Source organism: Epinephelus moara, chromosome 10 (assembly GCF_006386435.1).
Source record: "Epinephelus moara isolate mb chromosome 10, YSFRI_EMoa_1.0, whole genome shotgun sequence".
Classification (NCBI taxonomy): domain Eukaryota; kingdom Metazoa; phylum Chordata; class Actinopteri; order Perciformes; family Serranidae; genus Epinephelus; species Epinephelus moara.
Window position 1 is genome coordinate 13,774,401 of NC_065515.1, and position 15,779 is coordinate 13,790,179.

Sequence of the window (15,779 nt, forward strand, 5' to 3'; positions counted from 1 at the left end):
TAAACTGAACAAGATTATTTACACAAACAGAATATATACAGTCAGGGTGAATGGGGTTATTGCACAAGTTAAATTAGATTATTGCAGTGTGTGAAAAAGTCTCAGGGCCACTCAGAGGGAGGAGTTGTACAGTTAATAAAGCAAAAAAGTAAGAAAAATGAGTATTAGGCGAAGGTAAATTATAATGTCATCATGATGTGCTCAAATGTAATCTTGAAAAGTTAGGTAAACAGCTGTTTGAGGGAGAAATTTGTTGATGAATTATGATTTTATATATATATATATATATATATATATATATATATAGTAAAAAGCCTTTTAAAACCATTATTTTTTAAATGTTTTTCCACATGAAAGCAAGTTCTATTAAAGACTGTTTCAAAAATTTGTATGATTGAATTTGTGATCATTCAGAGATAGTGTAATGAAACACTGAATGACTTTAAATCCGTTCAGTTATTTCTTTTATTATGAAGACTTATTTGTTTCCCTGGCACATAAAGGGGAATAAATAACCACAAAAACAAAATAAATAAAAACCAGTATCAGTTATCGACCGAATTGTTTTTTTGAACACTGATTTCTGTAATGGCCCAGAATTTTGCAATCGGTGCATCTCTAGAAATCATCAATGTTCAGTCATTCTTATAAAAGAACATGTTTTTGGATGACTTCTGTCTTCTCATAGTTTTGGTCATCATGTTCCTGGTGAGTAATTACATTTTCCCCAATGTCATCGCTGAGATCTGGGGACGTGGCAACTCTGAAGCTCCACAAGAAAGCACATTAGGGTGGACAACACAATGATCCTCCTTAGCAAATGCAGAAATTTGCAGAAGTTCAGATGCTGACGAGTGTAGCAGGCAGCAGTTAGTTAATAATTAATCACATGTCTACACCAAGGACCCACATTCAACCTGCATTACTCAATACGGTGCAAATCATTTTATATCACGTATAATGACCTATAATAACCTTGAGTTAAACCCTTCATACAAGATAAGGGCACAAGGTGCAGACCAGGGAGTAGGGTTTAAAGTGAATCTGTAGGAAGGATTCAGACATAAAGACACAGGATAGAGATGAATCCCTCTATTGGAAGCACTGGGACAATGTTGACAGTGATACCCACAAACAGCCTATTGGGACAACATTTTGGACAAAGACTGACAGCCAATAAAACACTTGGATACAAGGCAAATCACCAAATGTACCAGCCCCTTGGATCCCAGCACAGACGTGCACATAGACTGTCTGTGCATGTCAGATTGGGCAGGCTCACACATGCAAACTCTGCCTTTTGCTCGTACAGGAAACAGTTGCTTGTGCAGAGAAAGCTTGTGAGTGCGAGGATGTTTATTGTCTACATGGGGACAGTTAATTGCTCATATAGAGAGTACTGGCACCCTAGTGTGAGTTTTGTCATTATCATAAACAAACAGGTACCAGCTGCAGAGAGAAGGCACAGTTTCTTGCATAATGGGACATAAAAACAATCCACAATCTATTGCACTGCTTCTTGTTTTGTTCCTGCACTTGGCATACCTTGTGCATTATTGACTTCACTCTATTGCAGCAAAGAGGCAAGGCAGGCAGTGGCAGGCGGCGGTAACATTAGCTTTGCTGCGGTGGTAAAATTAGCAGCTACCAACACCCAAAGCTTTCAGTCTGCTTTGTTGCAGGTTGTTTTATTACTAGTGCTGTTAATATTGGTGATAGTAAAACGGGGGTGGCAATTACAATTTATCAGCAACTGAGAACAGCCTTTGGTCTGATTCAATTTCAAAGAGATAATTTGAAAAGCCTAAGTCCCTCAAATCACTCTACAGGATCCTAGTGAGGTCTCCGAGAGACTAAAGCATAAGGATCAAGATTCATCATCGGCCAAAGTTCCTACTATGGACGGAAACCGAGTCTACTGCCAAAAAACACCCTAAGATTTTACAAAGAATACAAACAAACATGAACCTTCCTTTATCTTTCTACACTACATCTGAGATCCACATGGTTGGTAAGAAAAGATATAATGACAAAACAATATAATTTTTTCTATCAAAATTAGCACAAGCAGGATTTTTTAACCGCAGGAAAACCTGCTTAACATATGATGAACAAAGTAGACAAGGTGACATTTTAAAGCCATGCAAGAGATGTGAAAGAACCCAGTAGACGTTTCGCGCATTGAGGAACCAAAACAAAATACTTGTGGCCAGAAGCAACAGAGGCAGGCAAACATTTGCCTGATCAGGTCTCAGTGACAGGGGTGTATTAAGATCAAGCGATGTTGACACAGCACATGACACATATGGCAAAAAGTACATCATTAAATTCGAAGAAGCTTTGCCAGCATCTTTCTTGCTGCTCTCTGAGGCCGACACTTAAAGACATGGCACTGAAGTGTCATGCTGGGGGAAGAAAAATAGCTAGCTTGCAGCTGACACCCGTGCAGGCATAATCATGACTTCTTTGAAATAAAAAAGTGTGTCAGTTTTTGAGTTTTAAACTGCTCTCTGCTCTCTCTCTGTGTTGCAAACCATGGTGAATGTAAATTATTTTCTTGCTCTGATGCCAGAATTTTGAAATACGTGTTAGCAGCTAACTGTGGTGATTCATCTGACCATCTGTAATAATGGCCTATGAAACAAAAAAATCATTTTCTATTATTTTCATTATTTCTGCAAATAAAAACAAAACAGTGAATGTACTGGATTGAAGGAGACAGTAAATTAGAGACATAGAGAGAGAATCATGTTCTTACCCCTTGATTTCCATTAAATCTGATCAATGGTCTTGACGACAGGACCTGTAAAACAAACAAAAACAGATTTGTTTAATGATTTTCACAACACATAAAATCTCATTCAGACATTCATTTCCAGACAAGATAGTATCAGATTCCAGTAATGAACCACTTGCAGGTGATTTCCTTGTTTTAGCAAAATCCTAAATGATTGAGATGTTCTTTTTCCACCTGGACCTTTATGCTCTGCCAGTTCTCCTCTTATCATCACGCTGTTACCTGTGACTGGCTGTTATGCTACCATAACTACTGCACAATCACATATGTAGTGTTTTGTCGAGCCGTGAGTGGCACGTAGGTTTACATTACCAAAGGTTTATGACAAAATGCCTTGACGAAACAGACTACCATGTGCACACAGTAAGAGAGAGGAGAGGGAGGGATGCTGTGCTGCTGCCAGAGGAGTCGCTGAACGAGTTCTCTCTGAGCAGTTACTTGCTAAAAGAGTCTGAGAAGTCCGGGGCTGTTCATAAAACATTCAGGACGCCACAGTTTATTCCACACTACTGAAGCTGCTCGTCTTTTTAGAACCACCGCGGAGTCTGTAATAATTTGGCTTTCAGCTATGTTTGTGGTTGCCGTGGGTCAAGTATGATGTCAATATGTCGACACTTTTTCATGTCATATTAAAAATTATACCGGTATTATCGTGAGCGAGATGATACAGCACACCCCTGCTGCGAACTACCATGCTCTACTTTCAGAGCAAGTAAAATTAAATCAAAGTTCGCACTGGCACTCCAAGTGACAATTGAAAGCCCTGGGCTGCCCATGTCAATTGCTCAATTTCAAATATGCAGTACAATTTGAAAGTTTTAACTGGGCATAGGTATGGAAACTTCGAGATTCATGACCCTACATGTTAAATCACACTGTCACAACAATATTTTTCTTGACCCACGTGTCCGGCATCATTCAAACATACTCTGTTTAAACATAATTCCAACTACCTGACATTTGGAGAGATGGAACATGGGGGAGAATGAAAAAAAGTATGTGATGGTAAACAAAACACCAGGCATCGACATTGCTTGACTTTTTCAGGTTTTTCATGCTTGTGGAAACCTTGTGAATCTGCCATTAATTCATTTTTTTTCCAGGTGCAAGCAGGCAGACAAGGTAAGTACTTAAACTATGCATCCAGTTCCTACATAAAACCAGTTTACCATAGGCTGACTGAGAGAGATTTACATTATAACCTCTCCTTAAGGAGACGTTAACCCCAGAGGAACCGCGATTTTAATAACATTTTCTATTCAAAGCTATGATATTAAAATTTAAACGTTGCATTAGCTCAGTGTACGTCACAAAGACAGAAAATACTCTCTCATTTTAGTACTGTGTGCTCTCTAGTTCTACAAGCTTTATCCAACAACTATTTGCTATTATATTAAAATCCAAGGCAAGTTCTGGTTCAGTGGTAACTTCATATTCAAGAGTACATCATTTATAAGTAATAAACATTTCTTACATCTCTGACAAATGCTTAAATCAAATTAAAAATGAGGTGAGGCTTCCTCCAGTTGAACTATGAATATTGCCAACATGTGACTGAAAGTTGTAAAACAATAAAAACATGATTAACAGTTTTTATTTTATGGATAGTAAATTTGAAAAGGTAAGATATCCTATTTCAGATCATAAATTACAATAGGCAGAGTAATGCCCTCCTGTATGTAATGTCAGATTCAGATAAACACAAAAAGAGGAAGGCATACATAGGTTTTCCACTTTGCTTCCAGTTGTATTGAGATGTTTCAGTATCAGTTAGACTGTCCTGGGGGTTACCCTACACTATGGGTTTATCATTTGATTTCTTATAACTGCATGTCTGGTTTCAGTTTCTCAGTTTCAAAGAAAGTAAATGAAGAACAGAAGCTCTTTGATTCCCCTAAGACGGATTCTACAGAAAGCTGAGTGACACAAGCAGGACTTTTTTTAAAAACAAAAAGTTATAGTTGTTGCCAAGCTACGACACAGAAAATGCCAAGCCAAAACAATCTGTCTTTGCAAAGTCAACCAAAACTGTATTCAAAAGTGTTTTCAACATCAGCTGTTTTCAGGATGTCAAGACTTGTGGTGCTGAAAATAATTTGTTTTCAGAGACATTTTATTGAGAAATGCTACCACAACGAGACAAACTGTGAAGTATGGATGACTGTAGGAAGTAAACATGAACATCAAATAGAGGAAGTTACTTTGGCTTTTCTTCCTTGGTGTTGCTTTAGCAGATCAAATGTGATCAAGCGAGAGAGAAAGAAGTTCAAGGGAGGTCAAGCTCTTAAAGACACAACGTGCTTTGTACTTCTGTCTGATCCTGACCCAGAGATATGAAGCATGCATACCAAGACTAGTGGGCTTCTGTCCTCCATGCTGCTTCGCTTAGATCAAAACTTTTACTTTTTCACTTCAAATTACCATTTGGCGTCATATAAACCCAACCAACAAAAGCCATGTGGTCCACATTAAAGAGCAGTGAATACTCTTTAATACAGACAATATTTCCTTCAAAAGGCATCCTTGACGTCTGAGGTCATGCAGATGCACCACACCTTTTAGCTACCACTGTTCAGTGACAAACTTAAAACTTAAAAATTTGCGCAAAGGAATTTTGTTCATGCGAAAGTTGTGTGAGGCTGTCACAAAGTCTGATGCAAGATTTACTAACATTTATGGCCTAACAGCTTCACTGGAAATGTTGAAGTCTGAGACATGACTAACACAATCTGACGTAATAGCATGGTTAATACCTTTTCACACATCCACCCCTCCCTTCAATCACTCACTCACCACTTACCATCAACTCCACTTCACTTACACCTGCGACTAGTGAAAAGTTTAAATTAGTGCTACTACTACTACCGCTGCTGCTGTTGCTGGTGCAACTACTATGACATTGTCTTGGCCAAAACCAATGTACTCTTGGACGGCTTGCTATGACATTTTACAGACATTAATGGTACCGAGAGGATGAAGGCAACCATCTTTGGGGAACCCCTGGCTTCTCTTCTTGTACCATCATGAAGTTGGCACTTGTGAAGTGTGTCAACCACAACTATAGACCCAGTTACAATGTTTGTTGACAGTACTTTCAGGGTGGAAACCCCCAACACCGTGTACATGAAATGAAACAATGCTGAGCAGACACTGGCCCAATTTGTTTTTAGTCACCTAAAAATCAATATCAGATTAAGTGTGCGTTATATTTAGGATATTTGCATTGGCTTACCTTGCTGTCACACAGCCCTTTCCAACAGGAAACTGAAGCTGTTATCTCAATGCCGCCAAACTCCACTGACAAATACAGTAATTTTAGAACATGGGGGTTGCTGGTGCTACCTCGTTCAGCTAGCAGTGAAAATGTTCCAAATATAGTGAACACTTAAAATGATATTCATTTTTTTAGGTGGCTAAAATACTGTAGCCTTCGATGCCAGTAGATTTGGTTTATTAAAAAAGCTAGCAAAGTGTCAAGATAGATCGTACCACCATGTTTAACTACATTAATCAGTTATAGTTATGGCTGAAAATAACATCAGAAATAAACAAGTTTGCTGATTCCACATATCTCCGCAATTCAAATCCTTTGCCAGTTGTCTAACAGGAAGTGACAGATCAACGTCATGGTGATTCGGCCTATAGAATGGATTACCATGACCTTTGGTACAGACATTTGGGTCCCCCTCAGGGTTAACTGTAATCACTTGAGGAAGCCTTTAACTTTACCCTTTGTGCCATCATTAGATCAAAACCTGTTCGTTAAAACACTTTTAAACTACCGCAAAACTTCAATTAATAGCCCAGGCTATTATTTGCTTAAATCGCTGAACTCAATGGGTCTATATTTGGGACAGGCCTTTAATTCCTTTCACACAAAACTTTTGCTCAGCAAAGACGGGAAATACAATCATGTTGTTCATTTAAAGCAGTGTGAATATTACATGAATAAATGCTGGCTTCAGATTTTATTTCAAATATGAATCATTCATTTGATCTCGCACTGACAGATAGCACATGAGAGAAAGAGTTACAGCACTTGAGGATTAGGGCACCCAGCACACTGACACAACACTTTATCTTGTTAAAACAATACTCACAACTTGGATTAATTTTTATGAAAAGCCCTTTTGATTCTTTTGATCTGAGGACCCTTGCAGACTAAAGGAATATGAATAACTTACAGGGTAATCGAGGAATGGACACATAATTTGAGGTAGCCAACAACCCAGTTTTATACATCCGAAGAACTTCTAGTAAAAATGAACTGCTTGGTAACCAGACCAGGCTTCCAACTGAGACAGGCGTTTATTTGTCAAAATGTATACTCACACCGGGCTAGTAAAAAAGGGACTGGACGTTTAACTGGAACTAGGCTTTTAATTTAAGTTTTACCATAAGTACATGCAAAACTGATGAAATTCCCAAAAGCACCAGCTATCCTTTGTGTTAAGGGCTGATTAGCAAACGTTAGCATGCCAACACTCTGAACTATGCGAGCATGGTGGACTTTATACCTGCATGTTAGCATTTTCATTGTGGACATATTGCCTTGCTTTTTAAGACAGCATTTATTTAGCTAAAAGCACCACTGCATGATTACAGACTCTCACAGCTGCTAGTGTGGCTAAAGACTGTTAGTCTTGTTATTATACAAAGACATTACTGACTGCCATGTTGTGCATGATAGCAGAGACCGAAGAGACAGTGAACTATGGAGCAGCAGTTCACCCTGCATAACCCTTCTTTGGCCGAAACAAATAAAATTAGACTCGTACAAAAAAAGACTGCCAGTGTCTCATTTATCTTACCAACAGTATAATATAGTTTCACTTTGTCCTGAGCTCTGAGCACAGAGCCTATCCAGGAACACCAGGCCTTTCATGGAGCCACACTCCCCTGGTCTACCCCTGCAATGTTTAACACAGCACCAGTTTTAGCACTCCCACCCTCGGCCCTCCCCCTCCCCCATCCCAGCACTGCTAACATAGTGCTACCCTCAGCCTGTTCATTTGAATGGGCTGCTGACATGTCACTATTCTCTGGGACCTGAGCCCAGAATGTTCCACAGAGCTAACCTTAGGGACAGAGTACGGGTCCTGACCATGGACCGATGACAAGGCCGTGGATGTTCCCACACGCTGCCAACCAGCAACAGAATGGGGGATCAGCTGGACATGGCATGGACTTGCAGCCAAGCAGCCCGTGATAAAACTGAACTGATGACAGTGTTGTTCAAGTCTGTTTCCTACTACAACTTCTCGCAAAATTAGCAAAGCAAATGTTGATTAGAAATTACACGTGGACCTCAATTCTTATGTGTGCCTCTCTTTCACATTTTAACTGCTGCAACAGAATCTTCGACTTACTAGTGGTCACAATTTTACAAGGAAAATATCCTTTTAATCAGTGTGTGCCCTTCATGGCTGAACATCAGCCACTTAAATAACCACCACAAAGAATATAACATTTCAATATTAATGCAGTCAGGATCTGAGACTCCACAGCTCCTTTTTGTAGGAAAAAAGGATTTAAATCAGGTTTTTAAACTTTAGAAATAGAGTTCACTCTTGACCTTGGAAACAGTAACCGGCAAAGCAATCTCACCACAAGGTCCACTTATTAGCAGCTCTGGAGCTTTTGATTGTATTACACAATCTTCCCCAGCAGACAGTTTAATCTATTTTTTGGACAAATAGTCTTTAATGTGTTCAGATTGTTTTGTAAAAAGTTTTCCAAGAGAACTAAGAATAAGCAAATAAAGACTGGAATGAGCTTGTAAACCTCCCTGGTCAACAGATGTTGATATTTTAGTGTCAAAACTTGCTCAATTTTTCAAGTGTATCAAGTTTTATTAGGTATATAATGTGCCAGCTACGCCATAATCTCCCTGAAACCTTGCTGAAAACAAGCCCAAGGCTCTAAACTGGTTCATTAAAAATATATATCACAGGTGTATTTGTGTTAGCAGGGTTTAATTCACTTTTTAAATGCAAAATATACAAGCAAGGAGTTGTTTTATACAAAAAACTGGGATTAATTCGTGGAAAATTACCAACCTCCTTATAAAAACTTAAATAGACCAGGTTAACACAAATCATATCCTCACACACACACACACAAGTGTAACCCTCAACTGTGTCTCTCAGGTTGCACTGCCAAAGGATTTCTTTGTTTTGTAGTAGATGCACACAGGAATAGCCACGTTTAAATCCCCATGGGTAAGGCCGTGGCACCCAAATTGTCAGGTGTTTAGTTGCATCACTGTCACACTGAAGAGATGTTCCACCTGTCTAGGATTTCAGGAGGTGGAAAGAGCACTTTGTGCCATGCACTGCACAAGGCTGAAATGGAACTGGGTGTCCCTACTCTCAATATGCAATGTGCATGCATCATGCCGAGTGTGTCCTGTGTGTAAAAAACGTGGTGTACTAGTCTGCTCCTTTAAAGTGTCTTAGACAGAAGAGTGTCAGATGAGTGTTTGAAGCAAAACGCTTGTGTAATTGGACCTACTTGTTGGTGTATTTACTGTAACTGGCTCTTCACTGCTACCAAAAAAACCCTTTGAAGCTTTTAGTGTTCTTCAACTCATGAATGCTGAGCTACCTTTGATCTGATGCTTGAAATGGGAGCGCAAATTTCATATGGTGTGCACCACGTCTCACTGAACACACACACCACACTGTCTGAACTTCACATTTGAAAATGTTTTCAGGCATTCTTATTTTCTAAGAAGTTTTATGTCCATGATAAAATATCAACAGAAATATAATTTAATGCAAAACTGCTGTTGCACTGAGACCAATGATTAAATCGCAGCATATGCTTGCATTGCGGTGTCACAACATAAACATGCACACAGACTGACAACAGCTGTGTGTCGCGATCTTTCAACATGAGTAACCACACTAAGAACTGGGAGGTGTCGGAAAACTTTTGCTTGCTCACCTTTGTGCTACACCTGAGCAAGTCTTCATGGTTTAAGTCATTGTTTTGCAACAGCTTTGTCCGAGCTGCAGCATGAGACCTTTGTTTTCAAATGGATCCACCCTAGCAGAGCCGAGTTTACAGTGAACATCCCATTATGCTTTCAACTGGATGCATCATTACTGAACTTCTCTTTACCACTAGCTCCAACACAATAAAAAGCACAAAGGTTAGGTATTGCGTCATGTATACCAGTCTTATCACAAAAGAGACATTTAGTGGAAAACTGAAGTGAGCATCACTATTTTCTGTCAACTTAGAAAAACAAACTAATTTTAGATCTTACACGAAGTTCTTGAAACTGCTGTCTTCTTCTAGTAATCTGGAGCCTCGACAAAAGTGATGTGAAAGTGATGACTCAGCAAATAGCCAGAGCAGACTCGAAAAAAGGGCAATTAAAAAGTGTAAGACAAAAAGGCAGGAAAAACAGGAATTTCACTAGTCTTAAAGGGGCTCAACGCAAAATTTAGTGAGTATGAGTTGTCTGGTGGTCTAGCCAGTAGGGTTGGGTTGGGTATTGTTTGTGTTTTTTTCTGATACTGGTGCCAAAATGCTATTTTTAAGATAGTACTAGTGCCTAATTGGTGCCCGAAGCAATACTTTCTAAATAATAAAGCAAAAAATGATGATCAACGATGTGAAATTTCTTTTTAACTGCAAAGGCAAATTTGTACTTGGAGTTTAACAACATATTACCTTTTTAAAGTTTTAAGTATACTTAGATATCTAAACATGAATTGATGCAAAACACTATTAACAAATTCACATAACACATTCACATAAATAAAACATAACCCATCAACAATAATTTAACACTGAGTAATAGTTACAGTAATAATAACAACAGCAAAATACATTTTGAGTTGGGATCAGTTATTGTTTCCGTAACTCAGGAGAGACTTAGCAGCCAGTCTCCATTATCTGCTTATGGAGCAGCCGAGATTGTCACTACAATGAAAAATGGCTGTTCCCAATGTGAGGCTAACTTCGGGGCTAACCTCCTTCACTTTAATCACCAGATAGCAAGCAAAACAGGGGAGCTTGCCTTGGGTCTTGAGGAGTTGTAGCATTTATTCATTAACAAATAGCCTCAACTGTACGAACACTGCTCTGCCATGTTTAACTTCATACTCTTTCAATCTGGCAACAAAATGAGGCACCAAAATCTGCATCACGATTCCATCCGGTACGTACCGCTCATTTCGAAACTGGAGTCTGGTGCCCAACTCTACTAGCTGGTGGCTAAAAGCTAATGGTGCTAACTCCACAAACAGCTCTATCAATGACAACAGTGCTGACAGAACTAACAGTGTTCAACAGGGGGGACCAGAGGGTGGGCACTATGCTTCCGCAGTGCCGGTGTCCCGATATCAGTGTAGCGGCGTTGAGCTAACCGGTGGACACACATGCACCGAGATGCATGTGCAGCCAGACCAGCTTACCAAACAAACCACAGAGAAGCTGGAATTACAACACCTTCAGAGGGAGTGCGATTTAATTCTCTGCTCAGGATGCCATTACTCCATTACATCTTTATATAGCAAATAGTGCTTTGGCGCTAATGTCACATACAGAACCTTTAAAAGGATCTTAAATTGGGTGTAAATGCTTACAATCTTAAATTCATTGGGGCAGTTAGATCTATCCTGATGAGGCTAAAAGTGCCACTAATTGCAAAACTGAAATTTCCTATTATATCTAACTTTACAAAAATCTATTTACTGGCTTAAATGAAAGTATCTGAAATTAAGGCAGGCCTCTAACTGCAGTAAAGACAGACACTTAGAAGCTTCGTCACCATTTGGTACTTGGATTTAAGCTTACAACCTTACTGCAGCTGTGACAGCTTAGTTTACAAATCCAACAGATAACCATCTAACGGGAAGAAAGCGGATAGAAGACAGTATCTTGCCTTTTGAGGCCAATATGATCAGTTCAGAATCAGTGACCGAACAGGACCGAAGATAAGTCTTAAACCGCAAGTAACATGACTGGAGTTATATTCTGCTTTGATGGAATATGCTGTGCTACAAAAAAGTGCCATTTTATATTTTCTGTACCTCTCCCAATGATTACAAGAAGTAAATGTTTTAGTATAAATCAATTAAGGTATGTGCAATAACCAAAGCCTACACTGAAAAGCCTGCTTCACATTTTAATGGCCGTGAAAACATCTCTTTTGGAGTCTCATTTTCTGATATTGCAAAATGAAAATCTATCAAGTCAGAATCATCTTTTCAATAGGCCAGTGTTGATTAAAAATGCCTTGCCTCTAAAATTGCTCTGAGTACATCGATTTTCATGGCAAAGAGCTGCATAAAAGCCGAGCATTTTCATTACTGGTGTTAGCACTGGCTTCAGGTGAAGACGGGCAATTAGGGAGACTCCCACAGCGAGTCAATGGTATCTCTGGCTCATTACCTTGGTACTGCTACCTGAATATTTCATAGCTGCAGGAATTTGATTTTTTTTATTTATTTTTTTATACAGCTTACCCTGCTTCTATCAAGCGTGCCTACTAAATTATGTAACTACAGATGACTATATATATCTGTCATTTTACGTGTATGGTGTGTTGTCTTGAGTCCGGACAAGGGAAATTTTGTTTCCTGATTGCGACAACCATGTAACAATGAGTGTCTGACAACACTGACAGAGATAAACACTTTGAGTCAGAGGGAGAGAGGCACATCAGCAGAGATTGCATTATTAGAAAATAAAAAGAGGAATCTCCTTTCATAATCAGTCTTTTCAAATACGGAGAAGCCTGCATTGACTTGGCAGAGATTCCTTCAAGGTTTGGCCTAATTCAGGTTTTCTGAATAAATGCAGCAACCTTTCAGACATAAAGTCTGGGCATTGAATCATTCTTATTACTCCCCTACTGAGTGATATAACATCCTCAAAGTGATGAAAACTAGCTGCATAAACTTGAACCTCTGGCTTATCAAAGCATTATGGTGCTCCAATATTCGTCAAAACCCACAGGCACAATGCTTGTTTGTGTCGCAAAGACCAGACACTGCACCGACTGATAAAGTGAATAAGACATGGCAGGTCAGGGAGTCTGCTCTTTGTGCAGTGACACCAGGTTGACACGGTCACTTGTGGCAGCCCGGCCGCAGGACCAACAAAACACCATGACATTTAGAGTCATATTTGGCCTTAGTGGTTATGGTCACCTCTTGCAGCGTCCCGTGATCTGCTGAAACTGGGGAGTCAGCATTCCTTAAATAACCATAGCACTGGCACAGGCTGACCAGCGTCAAGCAACAAAATCCCCACCCAGTCTCCATTACTTCCCATACCATTCCCATAGGGGTCGAGACAGGAGGCAGACTGCAGCCAAGCGCAAGAACAAAACTGACTTAGTGTAAACTGACCTCTATAGTGAAGCCTATAGCCTGTCAACACAAGTACTTCACTGAGGATTGATCTTAATCTGCACAGAACCTCTTGCATCCGACTTCCTTTTTTAAAAATAAACTGTAATTCAAAATCTGAAGGGGTTTCAGACAATTGATTATGGAGAGACTGTCATTGTTTCACTCATGAAAACACTGAATTCCAGTAATCAAAGGTGACTACCTGGCGAAGAAACCAAAGTGCAAGCTGACTGAATCAGAGCATCCACTTATAACGTAATCAGTCCCCCTTTCTGTGATGACAATGTGCAAAGCTAATCCATCAACACTAAGAATATCACCCACGGAGACATTCAGCTGAAAGCCAGACGACCTATTCACATAAACATAAATCAGTTTTCTGAGAACACTTTTGAGCAACTCAAAAATTCTACATCTTGGCATTGGCCTGCCGAAATGTGACAGGCATGCCTTGTTAACCTGGTCTACCCACCACAGCAGGTATCTCGTTCGTCGCCAAAGCATCAGGTCTTATTTTAGCAGCTTACTGTTAAAAAGTACCCGAAGGAAGGACACATCATGAATGCAGCATTAGAATATAAATGCAAGACAGAATAGACTGTCAACCACAACATGGGTGCCACTACTGTGATGCATATCCTGATGAATGTACAGTTCATTCTTCCAGTTTATCAGTGACCCATTACCTCAGCACAAGACAAAAGATGTGACAAAAGGTTTTAACATTCAAATGAGTCATCTGTCACCAGTAATACTGCAGTGCCAGGACATGAGTTATCCTCACTCTCCTGAACTGCCTATGAATGTTCCTTTTATATCTTAAAACAAGCTTAATAAAAGCATATACATTTAAATTCTTATACTTATATGTTTGTGGGCTTTCTATTGTGAGAATTTAGAAACAGCCGCATCTTTCGCAATAAAAAGGAAATGAACACTAGTGAGTACTCCTGAATCAAACTGTTTAAACACTGTTTTCCAGTCCTGTGCTGGAACAACAGTCATCCACAGACATAATTATAAACTTTTATCTGTACTCTCCATAACCTTCAGCTTGATGACGCTCAAGTAGCCTACTCATTTCCTTGCTTATGTCACAGCCAGTAAAGCCTCCGTGCTACCAGTCCAGTGGCAGGACTTCTAGTTCACTGTCTGTCCTCACACGCACCAACAGAGGAACCAGCTGACAGTCACGTCTCACACAGGAAGCAGTTAATACACTGGATTGCTGCTCGATGACTGCTGTTGTACTTTCAGCACAATAAGAAATGCTCACACACAGGACAGTAAGACTAACTATTGGAAGGCCTAACAGAATTAGCTTTGCAACTGGACCACCATTCAGCTTTTGTATGCTTGGTGTCTTGTTGTCCTACAATCTAGAGGAATAAAATGGCTTTACAATAAGAGAATTATACATGTGTTGGTAGCTGTTCGGGTCTATAGTAATCAAAGTGATTATGCCTGGAACAGTCTTGATTTGAGCTTCCTTAAAAGCAGGTGCCTGCCAGAATTCACACATTTTCCAGTCAAACAATAGCAAAATTGGTGTCGTAAACTTCACCAGCTTCGCTTTATTACATCCTTAGCCTAGCCACAACTTTTACATTGAAAGGCGTGTGTCACTCTGTGGCTCTCTTCCTCTTCCTTTACCGAGTTCCCAGCTCACCCCTGCTGTTGGGTGCCAGCCAGTGTTTGAATTATGAGGAAGCCGGAGGGACTCGGCTCCCCTCCCCTAAATGATACCGGACGCTGCGCTAAAAAGCAATATGAGCTCAAGTTTGGGGTGGTGTCGTGTGTAATACAAATCAGCCCTTTAATTTTATTTATTAATAAATGACATTTCAACTACTACAGCAAGCCAACTCACTTCACCAAAGCACAGGAGTTGCTGATCTTAGTTTGCCTGAACTTGAAGGTAACAACATTTTCACACTGAGCTTGTTTGTTCCTTTTCATTCAGCTTAGGGCAGATATTTTTTAATAACATTAGCACATGCAACTAAGAAGCGCAAAGCTTGATCTGTTATTGTTAATCCTGTAACAAACCTGATAAACATCTGACCACATTTTTTCTATGCAAATGTAAGATGATATCGTTTCTCAATCTGAGTTTGTGCACATGTGGTTTGTGTTAGTCGGGAGGCTTCATATATATGAGCAGTCGTCTGTGTGGCTGACAGAAGAGGCTCCTGTTTGTATAGTAACATATTATATACACACACGTGCGGCACACACCTGCATGCCTGTGCATGATTACTGTGTGTCAGGTGGGAGGTTTCATGCATGCTCTTCATCTGTGATTGTGTGAAATTACTGAGCCGCAACCAAAGCTGTCAAGAGTCATGCGAACAGTGCTAACATGCCTGTGTGGTCGTCATATGTGTCTGATTCAAAAGAAAAGGACACTGCAGTTTCATATATCACTAACATGGCTGCTTCAATGACCCAAACTGATGACCACAGGGACAACCCCTCCCCCCCAAATAAAGATCTGAACATGCCACTGCTCTGAGCCTTCGCCACAAACCAAGCACCAGCAGCTGTACCATGTACTCAATAGCCTAGTTCTGGTCAAACTGTGAGTGAGGGTTTTAACTCAAGTGACA

The 15,779-nt window shown here is 39.9% G+C and overlaps 1 protein-coding gene across 1 annotated transcript in view; it reads right to left on the reverse strand.

Moving 5' to 3' along the window:
- The window catches only part of ell (elongation factor RNA polymerase II), a 49,260-nt gene that overhangs the window by 30,323 nt on the left and 3,158 nt on the right, over window positions 1–15,779 (reverse strand). Inside the window, exon 2 of the mRNA XM_050053990.1 lies at window positions 2,759–2,803. Coding sequence (XP_049909947.1) covers window positions 2,759–2,803 — 45 coding nt within the window. The remainder of the gene's footprint in view (window positions 1–2,758; window positions 2,804–15,779) is intronic.